Source organism: Lycorma delicatula, chromosome 9 (assembly GCF_047948215.1).
Source record: "Lycorma delicatula isolate Av1 chromosome 9, ASM4794821v1, whole genome shotgun sequence".
Lineage (NCBI taxonomy): Eukaryota > Metazoa > Arthropoda > Insecta > Hemiptera > Fulgoridae > Lycorma > Lycorma delicatula.
This window is the reverse complement of record NC_134463.1, coordinates 122248290-122274683: the sequence shown is the minus strand read 5'-3', so window position 1 is coordinate 122274683 and position 26394 is coordinate 122248290. Positions and strand designations below refer to the sequence as shown.

General features: G+C 28.1%; 1 protein-coding gene across 7 annotated transcripts in view; it reads left to right on the top strand.

Moving 5' to 3' along the window:
• The window catches only part of LOC142329765 (thiamine pyrophosphokinase 1-like), an 85123-nt gene that overhangs the window by 56728 nt on the left and 2001 nt on the right, over positions 1–26394 (top strand). For 4 of the 7 annotated variants that reach the window (XM_075374535.1, XM_075374537.1, XM_075374533.1 and 1 more), the window contains 3 exons: positions 13880–14089; positions 14696–14940; positions 24239–24506. In XM_075374535.1, the coding sequence (XP_075230650.1) occupies positions 13880–14089; positions 14696–14940; positions 24239–24506 (723 nt within the window). Of the gene's footprint in view, positions 1–2758; positions 2932–5838; positions 5915–8239; positions 8262–13879; positions 14090–14695; positions 14941–24238; positions 24507–26394 lie in introns of those variants that run through there. The other 3 variants (XM_075374536.1, XM_075374531.1, XM_075374534.1) reach the window with 3 other exon arrangements.

Here is a 26394-nt window from a genome sequence, read left to right as displayed (position 1 = left end):
ATTGAGTGATTGAAGAAGGACTTCACAACTTTAAAAGCATATAAAAATTTATTGAGATACCTTACAGATTTGGTTCAGGTCTCATTTTATAGCAAAACACTTCAAGTTTGTCACCCAACATTCACTTTGGTTTGATAGGGCTTCTGCTTGTAATGTGACATACATCCCACCTGAAGCTGATTTCATTCCAGACTGACTGAAGCCAGCAAGTTTGGGTATTACCTCTGCAGCTGCCATGTTAATTTAAAATCTTAGCTCAACAAGATCAGCAGGCAAACGTGGTACATAAACTTGATCTTTAATGAAACCTTAGAAGAAAAATCTAGCCGGGTCAAATATGGGGAGCAAGGTGGGCATATTGGACCTTCATGACTGATCCACTGACCTGGAAATGGAGTATCAAGAAAATCTCAGATTTCTAAGCGGTGCCCCATCTTGCTGATAGTAATGGCTTCCATCTTGGTCATCATCGTTTAACTGAGGAAGTAGAACATTTTGAAACATGTCCAGATAAATGATAACATTTACGATTGCTTCCTAGAAGAAGAACAAACACTTCTTTCTGGAAGAAGAACAACCTGTTTAAACGAAGGTTTAGTGCCAAGAGTAAATTGTACGTCTACTAGGAGGTTTCGTACCATACTATCTATGAAAATTATGTTCACCTGGAGTTGGTGACTGCAAATTATGAAACCAAAACACACAGTGAGCACATTCTGCACCAGTACATGCGTCCATTTTTAACAACACTGGTGACTGAATTTTGGTAATAATCAACATCATGAGTCAAAACTGGATGTGTCTTGCTATGGAATGAAACCTCAACAGAATCTGTAAGTTATCTCAATAAATTTTTATATGTTTTAAAGTCCTTTTTGAATCAACCGATATACATTCATTCTTGTACATTATAAAAGAATCTAATTTTTTATGTAAAGGCTACTGTTATTCAGATGTATGAAGTGAATTAATAATGGTTGCTAAAAAAAATAAATTAAGAAAAATTTTTTAAACTGTCCAAGAAAATAGTAATTGTTATTAAATAATGTGATAATAAAATTTGTAATAAAAATTTCAGTGTTGCATTATTATTTAAAGTTGTAAATTTGTGTTGCCACTATTAAAAAATTTGTTTCAATATTATATTTAAAGTGTTTACAGGTACCATAAAAATTTATATGTACATCTTTATTTTTATATAATATTAACAGAAGTTATACAACTGGTTGTTCTCTTATTTTTATAATGATAAAATTAAATAAAAATAAGATGAAAAATGTAAAATTTCATTGAACAACATTTTACTTACCGGTCGAATCAGTATAAGATATTTTAAAACTTTGCATATTATTAATTTTTAAACAAATGAATGAAAATGTGGTATTGCATTGTAGATACTGACAAAAAATCACATATAAAAACACAAAAACAAATTGGAGAGCCCAAAGTGCAGTTATTCAGTTCTGGAAGAATTGCTAGATTGGCATGATGGTCAGACTAATTACATTAAAAAGAAATTGATATCATCGACTATCACGTCTTTTTCAAGATTATCGTAGTCTTTTTAACTGATTACTTAAACTGTTAAGAGCTACAAAATCTTGAATATTTATGAATAATTTGCTTAATTGTTGTCAAGTTTTTATGTTATACATTTGCATTTATTTAAATAAATATGTATTCATATATTTACTGTAAAATGTACTTATAAAATATTGCTGTGGGTCTGAAATTATTAAATAAGCATCTTTCAAGTGAAGGTTATAATGTGAAATGACTGACCAGCTTGCAAATTATTAATTTTTTTTTTTGTGAAAAGGACTTATGAAATTGTTAGAAAATAATTAAAGAGTTAAAAAATAAGCAAAAATAATACACTTTCATAAAATATATTAATTGAAAATAAAGTACATTAATTAATACTTACTGCATGCTATGAATGAAAAATATATAAATCTTTTTGTTAAGACCATTTTTCTTTTATTGTGAATCGTACTTATTACTTAACTTCTCAACGTTCTATTATTAATGTTAATGATTAATATATTGTATTATCATGTATGAAATATTTTAAATGATTTATTCTTGTGCTTCTATCTTATTTGGGTGTGACTTTTTGTTGTATAGATAAAATAGACTGTAAGTACTCATTCTCGGCTTATCTTGTCTAATTTTTTGAAATTACTTTAGAAGCACGATGAAACACTACGTATGCAGTTTTATCTTATTATTATTTGTTGAAAAAAAGGAGTGTTATATACCTGATATTATTAATTTTATGTGTAAGATTAGAGCGATGTTTACTCAGTTCTTTATCTGACATTATTAAATAGACTTTTATCTTTTTATTTTTGTTTAAAGTTAGTCATATTCTACATATATAATTGTTATTATTAATTTACAATTTTATGCACCAGTTGTTTCTTTAGAATTTATTATATTAATAGTATTTATTATGATTAACATAGTAGCAGTGAGTGGTGTTTTAATTCTGTATTTAATTAATTTAATTTCTGTGTTGGTTTGTTTTTATGATTTTTATTGGTAATGTTGTTTTTGTTTTGTGAACACATACACAAAAAATATACCGTCGCATGCAAGCATGTGTACATGCAAATACAGGAAACATCCTATTACAAACACCTGCAATTAATAAACACATCTTGATAAATTTTTTTTTTTCACTTGTAGAGTGCGTGTATCCTGGGTCTGTATTATCAATACAATAGATTGCAGTCACCGATTCTATAAACTCAACCTGTCAGTGTTTACTGTAACTGGTGGTTGAATTATGTTTGTATGATATGTATATAGCTAGTAGGTAAATGAACACAGTTATTGATAATGGGCCGATCTGTATTTAATGAAAATCGATCCAGCAATGTTTAAATTCTGTCATCATATGGGATATGATTTTCTAGTGTGATTCTAGTAATTTATATTTTATTTTACACACAGTTTAATATTATGTACAATATTTATCTAATTATAATTATATTATATATATATAGGGATATATCATTTGTAACTTTTTACTAATATATAATTAAGAACAATAAAATAAAAAAAAAACCAATTAATAAAAATAAAATTAACATTATACATCCCTGTAAGGGTGAGGATGCTAGAATAATCCCCTGGTATACTACCTGCCTGTAGTAAGAGGTGACTGAAACGAGATTACTAAAAATCTAGAAGATATTTTACAGATGTAATACGATCCTCTGTACAGAAGCACAATTCCACTTTGGTGATTGACAATAATTAGGGATATGTCTTTTGATTTTCCCGATCGTGCGTTAGTTATATGGGGTTTAACATGGTAAATGGTAAAGCAGCCATTAAAAAAAAAAAAAGATTAAAATTATTATAAGATAACCAAAAATAAAATGATGATTTTAAAATTGTTAATTTTATTTATAAGAGAATATTACAGAGAAACTGTAATAATTAGCCCAAGTTGATCAGTTAGCAGTTACACCTTTCTGAAACTGTTTATCAGTCTGATGGTAAATATCTGTATAATGCTTCTTCCCTTCTATTTATATTTGGTATTAAATTTCATCGATTGATAATTTGTTCTGTTTTCCTCTTCAGTAAACTAATTGGGAATAATTGTAAAAACAAAACAGGAAGATTGTCTGATGTTGTAAAAAGATATCAAATCTTTTATTAAACCCATTACAATGTTTTTAAACAGATTAATTTTACTATTCTGTGGTGAACATCCAAATATTGCATATCAAAAAGGTAGATTATTTCCTGTATGAAATGTGATTTAAATACAGTTTATATGTAATATAAAAAATTCAGATCAGAGATGCTAGAATTCACTGGTACTATTGATCGGATAAAGTATATTAGCATTATCATCCTATCACACCCAGTGGTAGTAGATTCACTTATTTTATGTATACAATTAGATTATGTCTTAATTGTTGTTTTGTACTATAAATTTAAAAAGTTATTACAATAAATAAATATAATATTTATTATTAAATATTTAAACTCTTCTAATGGAAGACATGATAAGAAGTAAACTTTATTTAACACATTCCATTACATCTATATTTGAGGATTCCAGACAGCATAACAAATTCTAAATAGGATCTTGTAAAAGAGTGGTATACATTTTTTATACTGTCTAAAGTGTAGACTTTTCTACAAAGGTTATTATATTTCAACATGAACATTTTTTTGTCATTGTTTACTATATAGTCTATATCATCATCATTTCAGCCGATATCGATCCACTGCAGGATGAAGGCCTCTTCAGCATGTTTCCAACTAATATGGTCTTATGTGATCTGTCAATTCAGTCCATTGTATTTGATATCATCATTCTAATGAGCGTTTTGTATTTTTTGTGGAAATTTAACATCTAGTGGTATCCATTCAAGTGCTAATTTAGTACATTTGCATCAGTTCTTCTTGCTAGATGGTCTGCCCAACACCATTTTAAATTCTTTTATTTCATAATGATATCATATACTTTCATCTGTTCTCAGGTTCATTTACAGGTCTTCCTATCCCATCTAGTAACTTCAAGCATACATCTTTCCATATTTTTTTTGTGCTACCCACAGCTTCTCTAATGATTGAATGTTAATGTCCATGTTTCGTTTCTGTAGGTAAGGACTGGTAGGAAGCATTGATCGAAAACTATTTTTTTCTGAGGCAAAAGGGTAGTTTGTTCTTGAAAACGTTGTTAAGTCTCTCAAATGTCTGTTATCCAAGATTAACTCATCGTTTACGTAATTTATATACTTCAAACTAACATCAGCCCAAACACCCACAGAGTCAGTTATCTGATTAACATGACACAGTTTATTAGTATTCATCAGTCAAAAAAACAAATTCAAATCAGCTTGAAAATCCTAACACTTACTAGTATTATCGATCAGTTCATATGTTTTCACTTTACCATAAAATATTACAGGCTGTGGTGGAATTACTTTTACTGTATGTATATATTTAGAATTAAATTATGTCTTGTTTATACCTTAATTTAACAATTAAGTAATGCAATTATGTTTTAAATTATTGCAATAAATAAAATTTTTATTTTAGTATACATAATGCGATATGAAATTTTATATATTATTTATTGAACTTGGTAATTAATAAATTTTTACTTCTATGAAATTGTTAAACATAAATAAAATGTTCATCTCATAATTTTATACATAATAGAAATCAAATTACGTGTAATGTGATCTGTTCGTAGTGTTCCTGCAAATTACAGTAAATATTGCACAATAAATAAATTATAAATGATTGATAAAATATCACGTGTAAAAAATTCTATGGAGTTCAATTTTTTTTATGAGGAAAAGTTATTGTTTTACTGATATCATAGTTATAAACTTATAAGTATGTTTAATTTTCTAAACAGCCGTTTTTCAGTTGTCTTTACTATGTTGAGAACATAAATTCTATGGATTTGTTTTTATATACCAAAAACCTTTAATAGGGAAAATGTTATTAATTTTCTTTAACCGATAAATATACTTCTTTTGAGAAAAATTTCTTTTTAATTAAATTTTACTCTAAAAGATTGATTAATTGACATGATAAAGTTGAAATAATATTTTTAATAAATCAGTTATAATCACTATATTAATAGTGTTGTTAATATTGTGTTATCAAATTTTTATTGGTTTCTAAGTATATTTATTTTTTGCATTATCATGTTGGTAATGTGGTGTTATGGGATATTAAAATAAAATCATCACAGTCATCTATAATAGCACGTTTTTTTTTTTAAATTATCTTAATTTTTTTAAGCTATTATAAATATTTAGGTGTCATATGTGTTGATTTTTTGTTTTATATGTTAAAAATATTTTTAATATGAGTTTAATTAATTTAATTGTTTCTCAATTTATTTTATTTTATTCTTATTTTTATAAAGGTAATGGTTGAGTTTAGTTTATTTTTATATTTAGTAATTTTCTTATTGTTACTCCTCGATTTTATTTATCTTTCAATTAAATGGTAGTATTATTTTATGATTCTGTAAGTTTAACTCCACCGATTAACAATTTATAATTAAAACGTTGATAATTGTATTTTAAGTCTGTTGTGTACATTTTAATGTAGTTAAATCAATTATTTTAAAACGTGCTTCTTTGGAGGAAGAAAAGCCCTCATTACCTCATATCGTTTGCTGTAATATCTGTTTGAACATTAATACACATTTTAGTTATTGGTTTTTTTTTGTTGGGAGTGCTTTATACTCCTGCTATTGTGCGCGTGCATTATAAATGCTTTATACTCTATTGCGATTATTTATAATTATTTATACATAATTTATAATATTTTATTTTTTAATTTATAAATATAATATATATTTTAAATTCTATTAATATAAAAACCACCTAGTATATATCACGTAGAATATTGAGATAAAAGACATATTTTACCTTAATTTTACCGTGAAAGTACTTTGATGAGATCCTGCATTCTCAGTCACTCAGTCATGATTGAAATGATTTAGTTACTGCATAATAAAAATTAAAAATAAAGTACTGAAATAATGAAAATTGTGTATATATGAGTGCTGCTATCTGTTGCGGTTTTTATCCGACTGTCTACGTTAAACGCAGTCTGATGGTTTATCAAGTTGAAATTTTGTTTGTATTTATATAGGTAATATTTTTCTAATATATTTTTAATTTTATGTAATCTTTATTTATCTCTAATATTTATAAATTTGTGTTACTGTCAGAAGGAGAATGCTTATCATTTATTAGATGGTCTGCCATGTTATAAACCTTATTTATTATTTTTATAATTTCTATAATCAAGAAATCTAGTTATAAAGGATCTATTTATTTTTCCTGTATAAATATAATCATGCTCATTACATTTAATTTTATAAATTCCACACAGATTGTTGTTATTAAGAAAATAGTTTTTATTATATTTTCTGCTAAGAACACTATGATTTCTATGTTGAGGACTGTTTACCTTTAAGAGTTTTATTCAGTTACACAGATTGCTTATTTTATTATTTTTATTTTTTAAATATTCTATTACGTGGTTATTAGATTTAAATACTGGTTTAAATACTTCTTTATTGTAATTTTTAATAATGTTTTCAATGATATTATAGTGTATAAGTACTTTATGTATATATTTTCACATTTTTGTGTCTTATTGTGTTGGTTTTTAGTTATTTTTTTTATTATGTTTTAATAGTTTTTTTTTAATTTTTATAAATATTATTTATTAATTAAAGTAGTATCGTATCCATTTTCAACTGCTATATGTTTTATGATGTTTATTTCATTAACTTTTCTTTGTTATTATGTGTGTGTATTTAATTACTCTATTAATCATATTTGAATAACTATTAATTTTATGAGACCAAGGGTGATTTGATTTTTTATGAATTGTTATATTATTAGATGTAGGTTTTCTATATTCTGATGTTTCTATTTGATTGTCCTTGTTTATTTCAATATCGACATTTAAATAATTTAATATTCTATTATTATCTATTCATGACCGAGGATGTGGAGCCTGCAAAAGTACTTTCATGGTAAAATTAAAGAAACATATGTCCTATCTCAGTATTCTGTACTGGGTAGTTTTTATTTTAATAGAATGTAAAATATAATTTAACAGTACAGAGGAATAATATGAATCTTAAAAAGATTAATTTCAGTAAAAAAATATATCTATATATATAAACGCTATTTTTGAATCCTTGGATTCATTATCAATATTAACCATATCAGTAACCCCTTCCATTATTAATGCAAAAACAAACACTTGTCATGATCAACCATCAGTTGATCATGATGAACCCAAGAATTCAAAAAGATGTGTGGTTGTTAATATTAATAATGTTTTACTGTGAAGTTTGATTTTATTATAAAATTGTTCATGTGGAGAAAAATACTTTTACACATCTGCAGTTGTGCTATGTACAACCCATCCTATTTATAATTGTTAATTATCGTTGCGGTATCTCTTCAGTATTTTAGTTTCTATCACTGCGTGTAAGTTTTTTTAGTCAAGGGAGTGTTATTTATTTAATTTAGCTTATTAAGTTCTTTGAACTGATTTAATTAACCAGTGACTGTATTGGTCTCTAGCATATATTAGTATTACAGTGTTAATTATTTTTGGGTTGGTAATACTGAAATAAAATCAGGAATAAAATAATGTTTTACTACAGCCTAACATCAAGTGCTTAACAGTTTGCAATGTTATAGGTTGTAATTAATAAGTACATATTATTTATATGATAAGTAAGTACATAATGTTGTTTATTTTAAATTTTTGGATTATTTTTATAGATTGTAAGTAGTTTATTGCCAGTTATTCTATGAATAATTTTATTTTAAGGGAAACCTTGTAATCTGAAATGTGAAAAAAATAGAGAAGATTAAATTTAGGGATTAATGTTTAGTTAGAAATAAATGTTTGTTATTGATTGGGTTATGACTTTTATTGATAGTGTAGGTTTAACTAGTTTAAGTTTTTATTGGTGTTTGTTTTTTTTAGATAAAAACAATCTACTCCTCAGTGATTGGTTCTTAATAAAAATATTTGGCTAGAAAGTTGGTTAAAGAAATGAAACATATATTTTTTTTTTCGATTTTACAGTGTTATTGTGTGTTTGTTTTAGAGAGGACATTTTTAATTTTTTTTTCTTCACTGCATTTTAGAAATTTTATTTGAAGTGACAAAATTTTCTCTTTATTGATGTATCTTTATGCCCACTATATTGATTGCAGTGTAATGCGTGTATTATAATACTTTACAAAGGTATTTGAATAAGGGTCAATCCATTTGAAGTGACCAAGGGTGGCTGCTTGACCAATTAAAAAAATTGAAATTTACCCACTTATTTCCTATATGTTTTTATTTAAGCAGTAAATTTTTAATTTTTTTAAGCAGTTAAAAATTTTATATTTTTTATTTAAGCAGTTTACCTGTGGCAGCCATTTTTGTTATATTGCACACACCTATTATTGTGATTGTAAGGGTTTACGTAAAAAAATCATAACTAAAAACCTATTGGTCCTGGAAGGATGAAACTAAAGCAATTTAGTAATATTTCCTCAAGGTAAAAGATTGATCCAGTGGTTTATTTACCTATTTCTCTTCTTTCTCTGGAAAATTACCACTAAATTTGAACATGAAAAACAGTGAAATTTCACCTTTGGTAATTTTTTTCAGGAGGCAGGGATGGCATACACAGTTTGAATTATTTTTTTGTGTGTAGGTATATGTTAGTAGTTTTACCATAAATAATATTAATGGTGATATATTTACCGATAAATTTTTATGAATCTTTGAAAACTAATTTAAAAAAAAAAAATTCAAATAATTCTGATGGGGCTGGTAATAAATCTCAAATTTGCACAACTTACAGTGTTTTTGTTGATGTTTATGGGAATTAAAAACATTTGTTGTGTATTGTACTAATAAAAAATTTATAACCTCTCAAAAATCATGAAAAACCTTTTAAAAGCAATACCATTTTGACACAATAAATAAGTGCTCCAAGGGGGTTTCTTGTCTTCTTAGCACTTTAATATTTTTATATTTATTTTAGTTGAAATAGACTTGTTTGAACCATTCAACTGCAGTGTTCATGTTATAACAGGCGCTTGAAGTCATTTCCAGTTGTCAGGAAAATTCATGTTGCAACATGCTCATTTATGCTTGTTGCATCATTTAGCTTTGCAACTGCAGACTGGTCAGTCTGATATTAGTCAGTGATCTGTTCACATCTTTACTGAGTGTCTCAAATTTCATCTTGTGTTTGGATTTGTTTATTTAAGAAATAAGTTTTACTTAATAATATTATTATATTTGCAAATTTTAAAATCAGTTAAATTTTTACATTATTTTTGAGTGATTTCCCATAAAACAATAGAAGAACAATGTTCCATAGGAATTTATGTGAATGAAGAATGTCATAAAGCAGTGTATGGTACAGGTGGCAAAAGAACTCATTAAAATTTGTGAATTTAGTAATGAAAACCAACAACTTATTTTTTTACGTGTTCAGGTGTCACTAGTGTTTGTAAGTATTGTAAAAAAACCTTTTTGTCAAACTTGAGTCACCTGTATGTACAGTTCTGTTGTGACCCTTTGATAACTCATAAAAAAAACAATTAAGAAAAACTTAAGACAAATAACATTAGAGCAAGCTCTTAAAGAACACATTTTTCCAAATTTAAATTTAGTTCCTGGAAAGTCTCTTTTCAAAAGTATTTTTTCTCAGCAGAACAAAGAACTATATGAATGCGAAGACGAAGAACAATACGTTGCCCCGCATCACAATATTGAACTACTGGATGCTGCTAGTAGCATTTTGGGTGCATCACCTCCATCAAAACAGTGATGTGTTGTTCTCACACAATTTTAAGGGATTTATCAGAAGAGATATCATAGCTGTTTGTTAACCACACTAAATAATAAACTTTCATTGCTATAAAAACAGGCTATTTGATTGAAGAATAATAACAATTTTAAAATTTTGTTACAATTTACCTTTTCTTCGATAGTGATTTACAAAAATAAAACAATATAAAAATAAAAATGAATTGTTGAAAAAAGATGTAGGCTACTCTGTGAAATCTCATTTTGGGTAAGTTTTACAAGCATGTTTGAATCAAAATTGTATTAGGTTACTAGTATTAGTAAGTTATTAAATTACAACCTATCGTTAATATTAAAAAAAAAAAACTATTTTAAAAATATTGAAAATGTCAACTTCAAAAACAGTGGTTAAATATAGAAAATTTAAAGTGGAAGGAAGACAAGAAACCCCCTTGGAGCACTTATTTAGTGAGTCAAAATGATATCGCTTTTAACAGGTTTTTCATGATTTTTGAGAGGTTTTAACTTTTTTATTAGTACAATACATAAGAAACTTTTTTATTTCCCATAAACATCTTAAAAATGTTGTAATTTATCCAAATTTGAGATTTTTATTACCAGCCCCATCAAAGTTATCTGGAGCCAAAATTTGAAATTTTTTTAAAAGTTTTCAAAAATTCATAAATATTTAGTTAAAAAATAAAATTTAATTAATTTAGTAATTAATATTATTTATGTTACAACTACTAAAATATACCTGCCCATAAAAAAATAATTCAAACTGTGTATGCCGTCCCTGCATCTAGAAAAAACTACCAAAAGTGAAATTTCACCACTTTTCATGTTAAACTTTATTAATAATTTTCTCAAAGAAGAGAGATAGGTAAATAAACCACTGGACCAATCTTTTACCTTGAGAAAATATGATTAAATTGTTTTTTTTTCCAGGACCAATAGGTTTTTAGTTATGATTTTTTCCGTAAATCCTTGCAATCACAAAAATAAGTGTGTGCATTGTAACAAAAATGGCCACCACAAGTAAACTGCTTAAATAAAAAATTTTAAAATAATAGTTTTAAGGTCCTGAGACATGTAGGAATAAGTAGGTAATTTCAATTTTTTTTTAATTGGCTGAGCAACCAGTTTATGTTTTTTTGGAACTTCAAATGGATTGATTCGTATAAAAGTGTTTGTTATTTGTTGTTTATACGATTAAAAACCATATTCCGTTTGTGTACTGTATCCTGAAAATGTTTTGTTGTAGCTGTTCCCTGAAAATTTCATTCGTATATTATAGCTTGAAGCTGTGTGTCAACTGTTTGCTTGAGTTTTCCAGGCAGTAATCAACAGTTTGGTTGTTCACCACAAAAATAAAAAGTTAAATTGAGTGCTGTGATTATTTCTGAAGTCACTTGTGAAAATGCACGAAAAATTTAATAAAATCAGGTCTCTTCATTGTGCTGTAAAATATATTTAACTTAAATCTCAAATATGTTAGTATTAATTTCCAGTTCCAGATCCTTCTTTAATTTTCTTTGTTTTGGAGTTTTAGTTTATTAAAGATTTCACAGTCTCACACCTAGATAAGAAATAATTTGTTTTTTTCTTTAGATCTTTAGCCATTTCTAACAGATTTTTGTAATATGGAAACAGTTGCTCATTCATATTTATGTTAGAACGTGGTAACATTCTGTGCGTAGTTGATAGGTTTTCTTGATGTCCAGATTGATGGATTTTCTACATATTCAAGATATATAGTAATTTTTTATTCTTTTATTTCTGGAAAAGTGATTGTCTTGTTATTACCTGTTGTGGAGTTTTGTTATAGTGAGTCTATTTCGTTTACGCAATGTTTTCATATACACATTTTTGTCATTTCCATGTTTTTATTTTGTAGATATTTATATTTTTCTTCCAGCTTGTTTTCTTCAAACATAAGTTTATAAAGACTTTTGATGTCATCAGTCTTACTGTTTAAATTTTCTAATTTTAGGTCGAGTTCATAAAGTTTTAAAGGCAACATAGAAATAAGGTCTTTACGCAAGGTAGTTATTAAGATTTGATTAAATTTAGTGTCACGTTGACCAAGATGCTTTTCAGATGTGCAGTTGTCACATTTCCATGCTGTTCTGGCCTGTATACTTTTCTTCTAGAACTTTTAAATTGACCTCTAGCCTTGTGCAGGCAGAATGAAAAATATTTTTACATTTGCTACACTACTACCAAATTTTCCACGTTTATTATAGTTTTGAATAGTTATGATTTGTGCAGCTTTAAGAGGTCATGATTTGAGAGTGAACATCAAGTCAGAACATTAAGACTGAACATCTATATGACTACTCTCATCAACTAGTTAATATGTGCCATTAACATCTGTTTATTAAGGAACTGCCCCCAATGTTGTTTACTTTATTTATGCTAAACATCACCAGAATTTTATTCTATACAATTTTAATAATTGTACTTCATACATTGAACACTACTTTCCCTTTACAGTGAAATTTAATTATACCTTTACTTAATAGTTTAATTAATTTATTGTAAGCTAATAATATATAAATTAATAAATGATGTAATTTAGAAAAATTTTGGTCGAAGCAACACTCACGTTTTGTTAAATAAGAATATCTTTTTTATTGATAAAATTTTGCAGATTTTTTTTAAGTTTTCTGAATGTACCTTAGTGAAAATGTATCAGTTTCACTAAAACTGATTAAAAATAAAAAATAAATTTTTAAAAAAATTGAAAAAATGGAATGAAGTAATTCCAGGCGGATTGACATCTCTATTGCAACCACTAGATGTCTGCATTAATAAACCGTTCAAATCTGCATTAAAACAACTGTACAATAAATGGATGGCTGATGAAAATTTCTTTCTCACGCCTACGGAAAGAATCAAACGCCCAGATTTTAACCAGATTTGTGTTTGGATAAAAGATGTTTGGGAAGGTATTTCCACAGAATTAGTAAGGAAAAGTTTTAAAAAATGGAATTTAAGAAATTTGAATGTAGAAAGCTGAATGTAGAAACAGCTAATGTATTGAAACTATACAATGTTGAATTGGCCATAAAAATTGTGAATATATTCACAATTTTTTTCTTGTAATATATTAAAAAAAAGTGAGTCATAAAAACAAAGTTTAAATAAAGCTAAAGTGAGTTTTATTTACTGTTGTGTTGATGATCACCTTATGCCATTGTTTATATTGTGATTTTTATCTTCATTTAACATAAAAAATCAGATAAGATTTCCAAGGAGAGTTTCTTTATTGCTAGTAAACAATTTTGTAAATCCCTAATGCATTATTTCATCAGTTTTAATCATAACATATTTAATTGTACTTTTACTTCATCCAAAGTAATTAAAGGTAAAGTTTTGTTTTAGAAATTTTATTGTATATTATAACTGAAAAAATGTCTATGGTTCTTCAGTTCAGAACTACTGATGTGTAGTATAATATTGTATTGATAATAGGGTTATTAATATTTTTGAATTAAATTTAATTATTGTAATTTTTGTTTGATTGCAGTGTCAGCCAATATGCCGTGTAGAGGTAATGAAACAATTAGTAATGGTAGCAGTAATCAGATGGTTGTTAATAAAGTTCCCAACTTGATAAAATGGTCACCGTTACATCCTTCAGATATGAATGCTGTACTTTTTGATCAATATGCGGTTATCATTTTAAACCAACCGATTTTAATACCGACAAAATTGATGGTTAATCTTTGGAATAGCGGTATGTTATCTGTTGATCTTCTTTTAATTTTGTTTATGAAAAGTAAATAAAGTAATACAGCCTGTGGTTTATAACAAGTAAAGGTCTATAAATATATTGACGTTAATCCTGCATTTATTGTATACATTTTTACATATAGCAATTTTGGTGATAAGGAAAGAATTAACTGTTAACATCTTATTTTTTATTTCCCGAAGTACTTTCTAACATCTCATGTTACAAAATGATTTACCGTTTTAATGCAATATAGTCTGTGTAATGAAATATATTGTTTAATGTCCTAATGGCATTTGATAAAAGAAAACTGATGTATGAAAATATTGTGCTTTCTCATAATGCAGTATAAGTGATGCATATGAGACCATTGAAAAAAATTGTTAGTTTATGATTGAAGAAAATAGAAGTAAAGATATTAATGATAAATGTTAATTATGAAGTGAAATAAGTAATCACGATGCAGAAAATGAATTTAAAATGAAATCAGACAATGTGTTTTTTAGTGTTTTAAAATTTATTAGTCTCTAACAATTTGTATTACAGCATAATATTTTAATTTTTGTATATTGTTACTATTCTATTAACATTTATTTATCACATTATTTTTAGCAAATGTAAGGATGACAGTCGATGGAGGTACTGCTCGTTGGTATAAATTCTGTGATGATGCTAAAAGAAAAAATCTGCAGATAAATTGTTTACATCCAGATATTGTATCTGGGGATTTTGATTCGTTACCAAATATAATTATAGATCTGGCTAAGAAAAACGGTTGTGAAGTATTGAGGACACCTGATCAAAACTATACAGATTTTCGGAAAGCTTTACAAATACTTCATGATAAAAATTTAGAGGTATTGTAATTCTATTTTCTTTATTATTTTTTATTTCAAGTGGGACTGCTATGGTAATTAACCGATGTAAAATGCTAACATTATACAGTGAATTGTTCATAGAACTGTGTATCTCGGATGATTCATAGGGACTGATTCATTAAATGTTCATTTTAACTTTACCCACTGAATGGTGTTTCTAAGGTACTATTCTTTAACATTTCGTGAGTTACCAAACCATTAGGTTATAAGAGATGCAGTTTACTGTATTATTACTATTGAATCAATAATTATTAATCGGAAATTAATCTATAAATAGATCAATAGTGATAATATTTATTTAAGTAGTTTTATTATTTGGATTAACTATAATTTTTTCAATACGCAATTTAATATTGCTATCAAAATAATCTTTTAGTAGCTTGGAAGGTGAGATATGTGTGTTTTTTTGTTGAAAAAATAAATCTAAATTATTATCATTATTAGGACACAAACAGACAGTTTTTTAATATTGTCTATTTAAATATTGGGACAATCAAGAAGCGTTAGAATGAGTTTATGATAATAAATTTGAAATATTTATTTAGTGTTAATATCCACTAGCCTTTTTAATCCTTTATTTCATCGAGATGGATATTATTCAAGTAATTATTAAAGAGAACAGACATGTGAAAGAGGCATGATGTCTTTTATTAAAAGTGGTATAGATTTCCAATGAGGAAAAAAATGTAATGCATCTTGTTTCAGATGGTTAGCAATATTATAAATGAGTCTTGGAAAAAGTTGAACTGCTGGTTTCATATACACCACCTAACTTTAAAACAGATTGTTTTATTAAACCTAATTATTTCCTTGAAGATCATGTAGTTTGTAATAACTTAGCGGTTGGTGATGTAAACTTCAACTTATACAATGATTTTTTAAAGTTATATGACCCAAAAACTTAATAGTAGCCATTTGTTAATGAATTCAGTAGTGTGGAAATTCATATAGATACTATAATTGATTAATATTTTCTTTAGAAGTAAAACATTTACGTTACAATCTTAAAGGGATTCCATTACTACTTAGTTCAGTTAAATTTTATACGGGGGTAAATTTTTGAGAGGAAATTGTATTATAAATTAGAATTCAATGAAAAAAACCCCTCAAAAGAATGGATATTTATGAGAATTCTGATAAACTTATCATAGAACCATGAATGTGGGTTAAATGAATAATGTTAAACAAAAAAATCCTTGAATGTTGCAGCAGTTAATGTGCTTAATAAAGGAATGAATACATTTGTTTAAAAAAAGTGGAGTGTCTCGAAATATTGAAATTATAATATAGAATAAAAATCAGTAAGAAAATTCAGAAGCCTGTTTATTATAAAAAAAATTCTTTGTACAAATGAATGTAAAAAAAATATGGGGATATTAATAATTTGTCTAGTAAAAAGTCCGATTTGGAAATTGAACAAAGTATTTTAAAGATGAAACATTTAGTAATTTCTCAAATTGGCTTTACAAAATCGACTTTACAAACTTGCTTTGTAGAAAGTGTTATGGCAATAAAGCATATTTCTGGTTATAAGCTAATGTTTCATATCTGTAATGAGTCCACATAAAATAAAATTTTTTATTTACCTCCTATTTCCATGTCTATTGTAACAAAAATTTTACTACCCTTAAATGATAAAAATTTTTCCCAGGATGTGACTGCATATGATTGTATGACTCAAAACACAGAGGTTTTGAACAATATGTTTGTAAAAACTAATAAATGACTTGTTATCTTCAAAAGGTCTGTTGTTTATAGCATGGAGAAAAGGTTTTAAATTTGTTTTTAAAGTCAAAAGAGATGTTCTGTGTAGTAGCCGCCACACAACGCAAGGTTGGATGATCAGCCCGCACATCCCTGCTATACTATTGTTCTCTGAAACATTGGTACACCATGATTAGAATAAATTTTTTTAAATAAATCTCTTATTAGCAAAAACATGATGCAACTGTTTACGAAGCAATGTTTTGTATATTTACAATATTAAGAAATGACATCATGTTTCAAATACAAAACAATTATTTTTATTTTATTTTTTGTTTATCTATATGTAAACTTCACTTCTGTGGTTCTGCCTCTTGACATGGTTCTTTTGGCATGTGTCATGTATTTTATTACATAGTGAATTAATGTACGATATAATATTTTGTAAAACGTTTTTATTGTGGTTTACGGTTCAAACATTTCAAAGTAGTTTATTCACTTGTGAATAGTTATGGCTGAATTTTGAATTTTACTTTGTTGTGAAAGGTAAAAACTTACAAGAAAAGTGTGGGAAATTGTAAACAATGTGTATGTATGATTTCATGAAGAAAGAATCTTTTGCTGTAGGAAAATATGACAAGCATTTAATCGCTATACAGAAGTGTGAAGAGAGAACTACAGCTGCCTGTAGCATTTCCAGGATTCAGGTTCAAAGTTTAAGTAAAAAAAAAAAATAGAACTTCTTTGATCCAAGTGACCAGATGCTCATTCATCACCTCGAAAAAGAAATGTTCTAAACCAGTTACCGGATTAGATGATTTCGATGTGGTTAGGTGAACTGTGAATGAATTTCACTCAAAGATAGGGGAGCTGCCAATAGTTAACAGACTCTGTAAAGAATTGAAAATTAAAATTAATTTTAATGACTGTGAATCTAGTTTAAGAAAAACTTTTAAAGAATTAAGTTTTAAGTCGTGGAAAACAGAAAACAAAAATAAAATTTTAGTTGAAAAACATGGCATTAGACAGAAAAGGATTTCATATTTGTAGGCAGCAACAGTTATTTTAAAAAATGTAACTGGGAACTCTTATACTTAGACAAATCCTATGTACAGGCTGATTCAAAGAAATGGGAAATTTAAAAAATTAAATAACGTTAATGAAAAATATTTTTAGAAAATGAATTTTATTTCATGTAATTGTACAAATGCCATTTTAGGATACATACATTTTAGTTTATTTTTTTAAAGATGACATCTTCCAGGTGACCTCCTCTTCTACGTAAACACTCACGAAGTCTCTTTGTTAAATTGTTCATGGTTTAGCGTAACATCTCAACTGGAATTTCCGCAATTGCTTCTCGGATCTTTGCCTTCACTTCTTTCGTTGTAGCAGGTCTACTGTGGAACACTTTGCTTTTAAGGTGACCCCACAAAAAGTAATCGCAAGCTGAGAGATCAGGCGATCTGGGAGGCCATCTAATGTCACCATTTCGTGAAATGACACGTTGTCCAAACGATCGGCGTACAGCTGCCATCGATATTCGTGCAGTATGTGACGTTGCTCCGTCTTGTTGAAACCAGGCTGTGTTAAGAATTGGTGGAAATCTCTTTTGTTGTTCCACAACAAAGGTTTCAAGCACGGCTACGTAACGAGCCGACGTCACTGTAATCGCAAGACCGTTGTCATCCTCAAAAAAATAAGGGCCTATAACACCGTAAGATGACATAGCACACCACATGGTCACTTTCTGGCTGTGCAACGGACGCTGGTGTAGCTGCGTAGGATTTTCTTGTGCCCAGTATCTGAAATTTTGCTTGTTAACAAATCCACTGAGGTTGAAATGCGCTTCGTCTGACATCCACAGTTTGTGAACAAACTCTTCATTATCATTTATCTTCTGAAGCATTACATTACAGAATTGTGCTCGCACAACTGCATCGTTCGGTTTCAGTTCCTGGACGATCTGCAACTTGTATGGATGGTATTGCAAGTCCTTCACTAACATTCTTCGAACACTTGAACTATGCAATTTTAAAGATGCTGAGAGACGACGGATTGATCGATGTGGACTTCGTGTGACAGCATCTTGTAAAGCTTGAACATTCTGTGGTGTACGGACGGATCACTCACGGCCTGTTTCTTTTTCATTGCCGAACCAGTTTCTTCAAAATTAGATATCCATGTTTTAATTGCATGTGCTGATGGAACACGGTCGTGCCATCCCAGATTAAAATGAGGGTGAAATTCTCTACGCGCTCCCTCCACACTGTCATTGTTTTTGTAAAACGCTTTGATAGCAAATGCACGTTGTGCACCACTCCAAGGATCCGTGACAACTAAATGGAAGGTTAGGTTAGAGAGGCTGGTGCCACTTATCAAGTGGTACTAATCGCCCACGGCCACCAACACAACTTTAAAAATTTCCCGTTTCTTTGAATCACCCTGTATCATCTCATTCAACGGCAAAATCATGGGCCTATAATAGTAATACAGGACTTTATTTACCAATGAATAAATGTGAATGCTTAATTATAATTCACACCAGAGGTGAAATTGGTTTTATCCCAAACGCAGTGTTGACTTGGACAGCCAAATCAAAAAGTGGCGAATACTGTGATAGCATGAATACTAAAAATTATTAGAAATAAACTGAAAAAAAATTAGTTTCTAACCTTCTTGTCCGTATCATAATACCCTTTTTGAAAAACTTCCAGTATGATCAGGCAAGAAACAAGACATGACTGTTTGGCTACATTAATATCATATTCCATTTTCATCTCAAATGCTTAAACCACTATTGTATGAACTAATTAAGTTTAACAAAATTAATAGAAAACAATACCGATTTGACAAATTATTGGAAAGAAGTGGGCATAAAGTTCTGCAGCTTCCACCTTACCATCCTGATATAAATCCAATCAAAATGGTATGGTCAGAGGTAAAACAACATGTTGCATGCCACAACGCAATGTTTAAGATGTCAGAAGTGCAGAAACTATGTGAAGATAAAATAAATTCTATGAGCGACAAACACTAGAAACCTCGCTATGAAAAGGTTAAAAAAATCGAAGGTGAGTATTAGAATTAAGGATCATTAATAGATTCTTGGATAGAATCTTTCATTGTCTCTTTAAATAGTGACATTGATAATAGTGATATTGATAATTACATTAAAGATAATGATGACGGCAAAGAGAGTGTTGAGGAATTAAATGGATAATTCAAATTGGTTCTTACATTTGAGAGCATGTGAAAATTTAAAGTGAAGTTATAGTAATTTACAGCAATTTTTTGATTTTTGTTTTTTTCAACACTTTAGACATAAGAATTGATGGAAAGCATACAATGTAGAACTTTTTTTATTAAAAAAAAACAAACTTTTATTTATGGAACTCCTTTTTTGGGCAAAATTTTGTTTTCTAATAAAATACTGGTGACTTTCTTTTGAATTTTTTGTTTGTTTTTGCAATTTTTATTTATAAAGGGAAATTTATTATAAAAATACCCTCATACTACTGCCTTTATGATCTTCTCAGCCAATTTACCAATATTCTTAATTTTTAAAAGTGAGAAACAGTAATGCATATCCAGAAGGTGGGAGTCAGTTTAGAAAACTAAGATATTAATGCAAAAAAAGTTCTGTCTGATTGAAACAATCTCTGGAAAGAAAATCTTAACAAATAAAGTAATATAAAATTTGCAAAATTACTGTAGACTTACAATTAGGAATAACATTAAAGTGTAGAAGAAATGCAACATGCAACCTAACCCATCTATTTTCATTGTACATCAATGGATCTCAAAGACAAAATTTTGACCTGGAGATGAAAATACATGGTGTAAATTTATTAAATTAAAAGGCTGGTTAATAATCTTACAAACGCTCTGTACGTCTTTCAATAGCTGAAATAAAACTCATTTTCCAATTTCTGGCAGATCCTGACTTGTTAGAGAGTTTTTACCGGGATGGAGTTGATCACAAATAAATCTAAATCATTATTGAGTCCTTCAGTAAAATTATACAGACTTGAACACCAAAAAGTGTTTTTGTAAATATAGAAACATTGTCTTTTGAAGCATATGTTTATATAATAAAATTAATTATGATAGTACAGGAAGGTTTCGTGTTTTGAAATATTTTAGGGCGGGTATTGATGAAAATGCTATGTTTACTTGCCACCAAATGTATGAATTAAGAATAACGAAATTATTACGAGGGAAAAATTTTATACTTGAACTGATTTTCCGATTTCTTTTTTATAAGAAACAAGGTATGACGGAAAATGAGGAGACTGCTTATATTTTTACTTAAGCATTCATAATGAATCAAAGTAAGTAAAAATGGCTTTGTCACCAAAATTTTTCTTTAAAAAAAAACGGTTTTTGTCATGAAGAGCTGAAATATTTACCCAGTAATTATAACCACATATTTGTTTGTACTAAAAAAGAGATCTTTTGAACTACTGAGAATTCAAAAATTATTAGAAAGCTGTTATGTATTATAACATTTTGCAACTTTCATGGTACAGTCTTTCCTTAAAATAATCATTTACTACATTTGAAATAGGGTGAAAATGTAAAGCTGTTGTTTTTATAAAAATTTGAGTGCAAATTCTTAAAAAATTTATATATGGCTTCTTTTAAAACTTATTCTTTTGTGAATCTAATATTTTACAGAAAGTTTTATTGAGTAAAAAAGAACAAAACATAATTAAAAAATCATTCTTTTCTTACAGTTAATAAATGTTTTATTTAATCAAGTTATTTATCTGATTAAGCAAATTGTACTGTAAAAATGCTTGTATGGTGAATTCTGCATTTATTATTTATAATACATAGAGACCGGATTATATGTATTTGCATATTAAGTCCATTCTCACCGGTTATTGCGTATTTTCCTTAAAATCTAGTGATGATGTATATTTTCACTATATTTACAATATTTTACAGTAGGGTACCTTGTTAATAAATGAAATCTTATGTTGTAGCCGGCCAAACCTATTAGCTGCATGGCTCTTAATTGACGTGGAACAGTACCTCTGATTGTTTATGTTTACAAAAGTAACAAAATGTATAGTAATTGTTAATTATCAAATTTATTGATATGTTGTTCAACTACTGACTAATTGTATGCTGATTTTGAAATAAAAAACTAAAAATTACTGTTTTTTTATTATTTAAAATTGCAAAATTTGTTACTTTTCATGCATATTTCAAGTTTTTTACGTTGGATATATTCCGGTCTCTAATAATAATATACGAGGTGTGTGAGAAAAGTAATGAGACTGACTTTTTACTTACCAAAGTTTTTATTTTTTTCAAACAATAATATTATCCCCTTCAAAGTAGTTCCCTTGGGCAACTGTACAGCAGCGGATTCGTTGTTCCCACTCCTGGTAGCAGCACTGGAAGGCTTCAACTGGTAGGGCTTTTAACTGGTTGGTAACAGTCTTTTGAATGTTCTCCAGAGTTCCAAAATGACATGCTTTTAAGACATGTTTCAATTTCGGGAAAAGGAAAAGTCACAAGGACTCAAATCAGGAGAGAATAGAGTGGTTGAGGAACCGTAGGATTGTGTTTTGAGGTCAAAAATTCCTGAGCATGTACTGAGCATGTGGAAGGGATGAACAAACTGGTCTAGCACAGACCGGTAGACACAGTGTCGCCAGATTGCTCGCAGTGTTGCCAATCCTCATTAATTTTCTCCCACACTTTGTACATGTATCCAAAAAATATACAGAGTAGATTCTGTACATCAAAATTAAAGATATTCCTATAATAGTTTGTCTGAAATGCTTAGTTATCTGTCAGTAATTTTGTAACATAATTTCACATAGTAAGAATCTATTAATAAAATTCAGTATACATATTTTCAGACATTTCCATTGAAAAACTAAATATAGAATTTTTTTTGTTTGTAAAATTTCAAAGCGGTGGTCATAATAGATTTTAAATCATTAATACCTAACTGTATTTATTTTTAAAATTTTATTACATTGCAAATTATATGTATTTTATTATGAACAAAATGACACCTCATTTGTTTTTAAATGCACTTAAAAACATTGGAGTTTTGACAGATCAATTTTTGTGACTTATGTATTGAGTCATTATTCATTTTCTAAATTAAGAAATAAATAATCTCTATTAAAAGACAGAAAGTTGCAAATATCATATATCAGAGAAGAAAATTTTAATTTTATTATTTGTATCTTACTAGATACAGCTGCAGATTACAAATAATTTATTATTGTTCTGTAATAAAAATTATGGTAATTTGAAAATTATTATGATTAATTTAAATATCAGGATAATATTAACAGAAAAAAAATCTGCTTATTAGTCAAAAACATACAATTCTAATTTTAAAACTAAGTGTTAATATATATATATTTATATATATATATATATAGAGAGAGAGAGAGAGAGAGAGTGATAGAGAGAGAGAGAGAGAGAGAGAAAGAGATAGAGCTTTCAGGAAGATTTTGCCATAGTTTATAGGTGTATTCCTCCTATTAAAATCACAAAACATGTTCAGTTAAACATAGGTCTGAAATGCTTTATTTTAAAGTTATGGGAAGTGAAAGATTTTACCCAGATTTCTGCTCTAAAGATTTAATGTGATTTACCTAACTTCTATAGATACAGTATCGTAGATTAAAATTCTAATTATATTTCATATTATTACAAAAGTATTTAGAAGATGAGTTGTAAGTAATTACAAAAGAAGAATTAGCGAAAAACTTTTCACTGCAGTTGAAAAATTAAGAAGAGCACCCAAGAAATATTAAATAACAAAAAAATACTATTTAAAATTGAAGGAGATTCTGAATAATTATTGTAACAGTAAATTTGTAATGTTTTTATTTATTTATTTATTTTTAATAATTGATTTTGTTTGTAGATATTTTCCAAAATCATAATTATTCTTGGTTCTGCTTAAAATTACAATACAGTATTTTTCTGCTGTTTTGTTTTTAATAACAGTCAAATTTCTTAACTCTTCTTCATGTTCAGTTGACATTATTTACATAAATTTTATTATAAAATTTTGTTTACTGGCAATATAATGAAGTTATTGCATGCCAATATTAAAAATTGTGTTTTACATAAATTCTTATCTGTTAAAATAATTTTTCTTGAAAATCAGTAGAGATACAGCTCTCAGACATTTTATTCAATTATTTTTGATCTGAAAAATATGAAACCATCAAATGTACCCGTAATTTAAGTTCCAAGAATTTCAGTATTGCTTCAGTCACAAGCTATACTCGAAAACAAAGAGATTCTAAACCCATATTAATATAAGATTTTTTAAATTTTTATTTGTAGAATATGTCCTAAAATTCTTCAGTTTCTTCTTGGGACACCTAAATATATACACATATAAACCACCTAGTACAGAATATTGATACAAGATATATCTTAATTTTTCATGAAAGTATTTTCGCTAGATCCTGAATCTCAGTCCTCAGTGGTTTATCAGTATATGATAGATTATTTTCTATAGTACTAAGTATTTTTGTAACTTTTAATAACTTCTTTTGTTAATAATAAAACATTCTTACAGATCAATACTATTATTGCAGTTGTTGAAAATTCAGGTCGCTTAGATCAAACACTGGCTAACCTAAATACGCATTTCATGATTGACTCTATATTTATGAAAGATGTAAATCTGTATTCATTGGCTAGCGATTCACTGACATGGTTATTGAAGCCTGGAAAACATTCCATTTGTATACCGGAGAGGTTGCGTGCTAGTATGTTATGGTGTAGTTTGATGCCTGTTGGTGGTCCAGCTAATGTAACTACTTCTGGGTTGTATTATAATATGTGTGAGTATAATTTTTAACATTTTTTTCTTTATGTATTTTTTATTTCTTAAAATTTTAAGATTGCAAATTCTGAGGGGGAAAGTTCAGCAGCTTCATAGCCAGCTTGGTTTAGTACTATGGAATATGTATGGCATTAACTGCGCAATATTGTGTAGTGGGTTTCATACATTTTGAAAATGTTGTTTTTGTCTGTGTCTAATTTTTTAGAATGTTTTTGTCTGTTTATTTTGTTGAGACAATTTACATTTAAATAGATGTGTAATGTTGAAAATAAGGTACATTATGATTGTTAATAGGTCTGTTTTGTTGTAACACATGTGTATGTGGCGATGATTGATATTTAACATATGTTAATCCTGTTGTTAAAATCAGGATAATAATGGATTATCATGGATGTAATGGGTATTACTAGGACAATAATGTATTTAACCCATATATAGCTTTAACTTATGATAACGCAATGTTATTTGTTTTGCATTATTGTTCTTCTGCGGTGACCTATAAATAATTTGTTTAAGAATAAATTCCGATGTACAATATTATTTTAAGTGATTATTACACACTCAAAATAGCAGTAGTTCTTCTACATAAACTTATCTTATCGTCAATTATTTGTTATGTCTACATCTAGACAGAAAAAAGTAATGTTGCGTTTTTGCATCTTCAGCAGCAGTGAATATTTGTAAGGAAAGCCGTGAGCCACCAGCAATATAGAGATTTATGTTTGGCTGACAATGATATGTTAAATACTACAAAAAAGTTCTCTAAAGTGCAGCCTTAAATTGACTTTCTGAATAAACACCTTGACAAATACAGTGTTTTTGTTGCATCACCTTTCAATAGATGATACCGTAGTTTGGTCACCATTTCTGTAAATGTTTATGAAAGGTAAACCTGTGTGCTTTGGCTACAAGGTGTGGTGTTTATGTTTTTCACAAGGATACTTTTTTAACTTTTCTCTTTATACAGGAAAAGAAGCAGAAGTAGAGTCTAACCTTGGATTAGATGCTTCAGTTGTTCAAAATTTATTCCGGATTGTAGGCAATCCTGGAATGCACAGCATTTATTTTGATAAACTTTTTAGTTTGTTAAAATTGTTAAGTTTACTGAAGAAGGAAGGCTTTTTTGCAACTGGAACAGTTAATGAAAATAGAATTTAAAACTACCCTTCAGAAGATTCTTGTTCTTTATATTAGCAGCCTCATGGGATGTATGATTATCAGTTTTATACCACCAATTCAATTTTTATTGCAAAATAGAACGACAACTCTCCTGTTACTCTAACTACAAATTTTCAGTTCATTGAACCTCTGAATAATATCAAAGGTATTTGAAGGTGAAAAAAATGAAAATTTCAATCCAACAGCCAAATCTGATCAAGCAATACAATCGCTGTATGGGTGGGGTTGATTTTCTGGACAATGGTATCAATAACTATCGAATAACAATGAAAAGAAAAAAATGCTGGCAGCCTTTGTTTTTTAAACTTTCTTGATGTAGCTTTAGTAAATTTATGGAAGCTTTATCAATACATCCACAAAGAACAAATCAAGTAACTCAAATTTCAACGACTTGTAGTTATCGCATTATTATCGTCACAAAGAATAAGTCAAGCAACTCAAATTTCGACAACTTCTAGTTATCGCATTATTATTGTCTAAGGCAAATAACACTGAAGACAGTTATTCTACAAATGCAGAGACTTGCATGACCGACGGTGTTTTCAACTGGAACAACCAGCGATGCTCATTGACAATCATCTTCATGAAAAAAATTGTAAATAGAAGAATTCGCTGCCGACAATGTAAAAGTACAACAGTATTTTTGTATAATAAGTTTAAAGTTGGATTTCACCCAAAATGTTTTATTGATTACCATAAAAAATAAA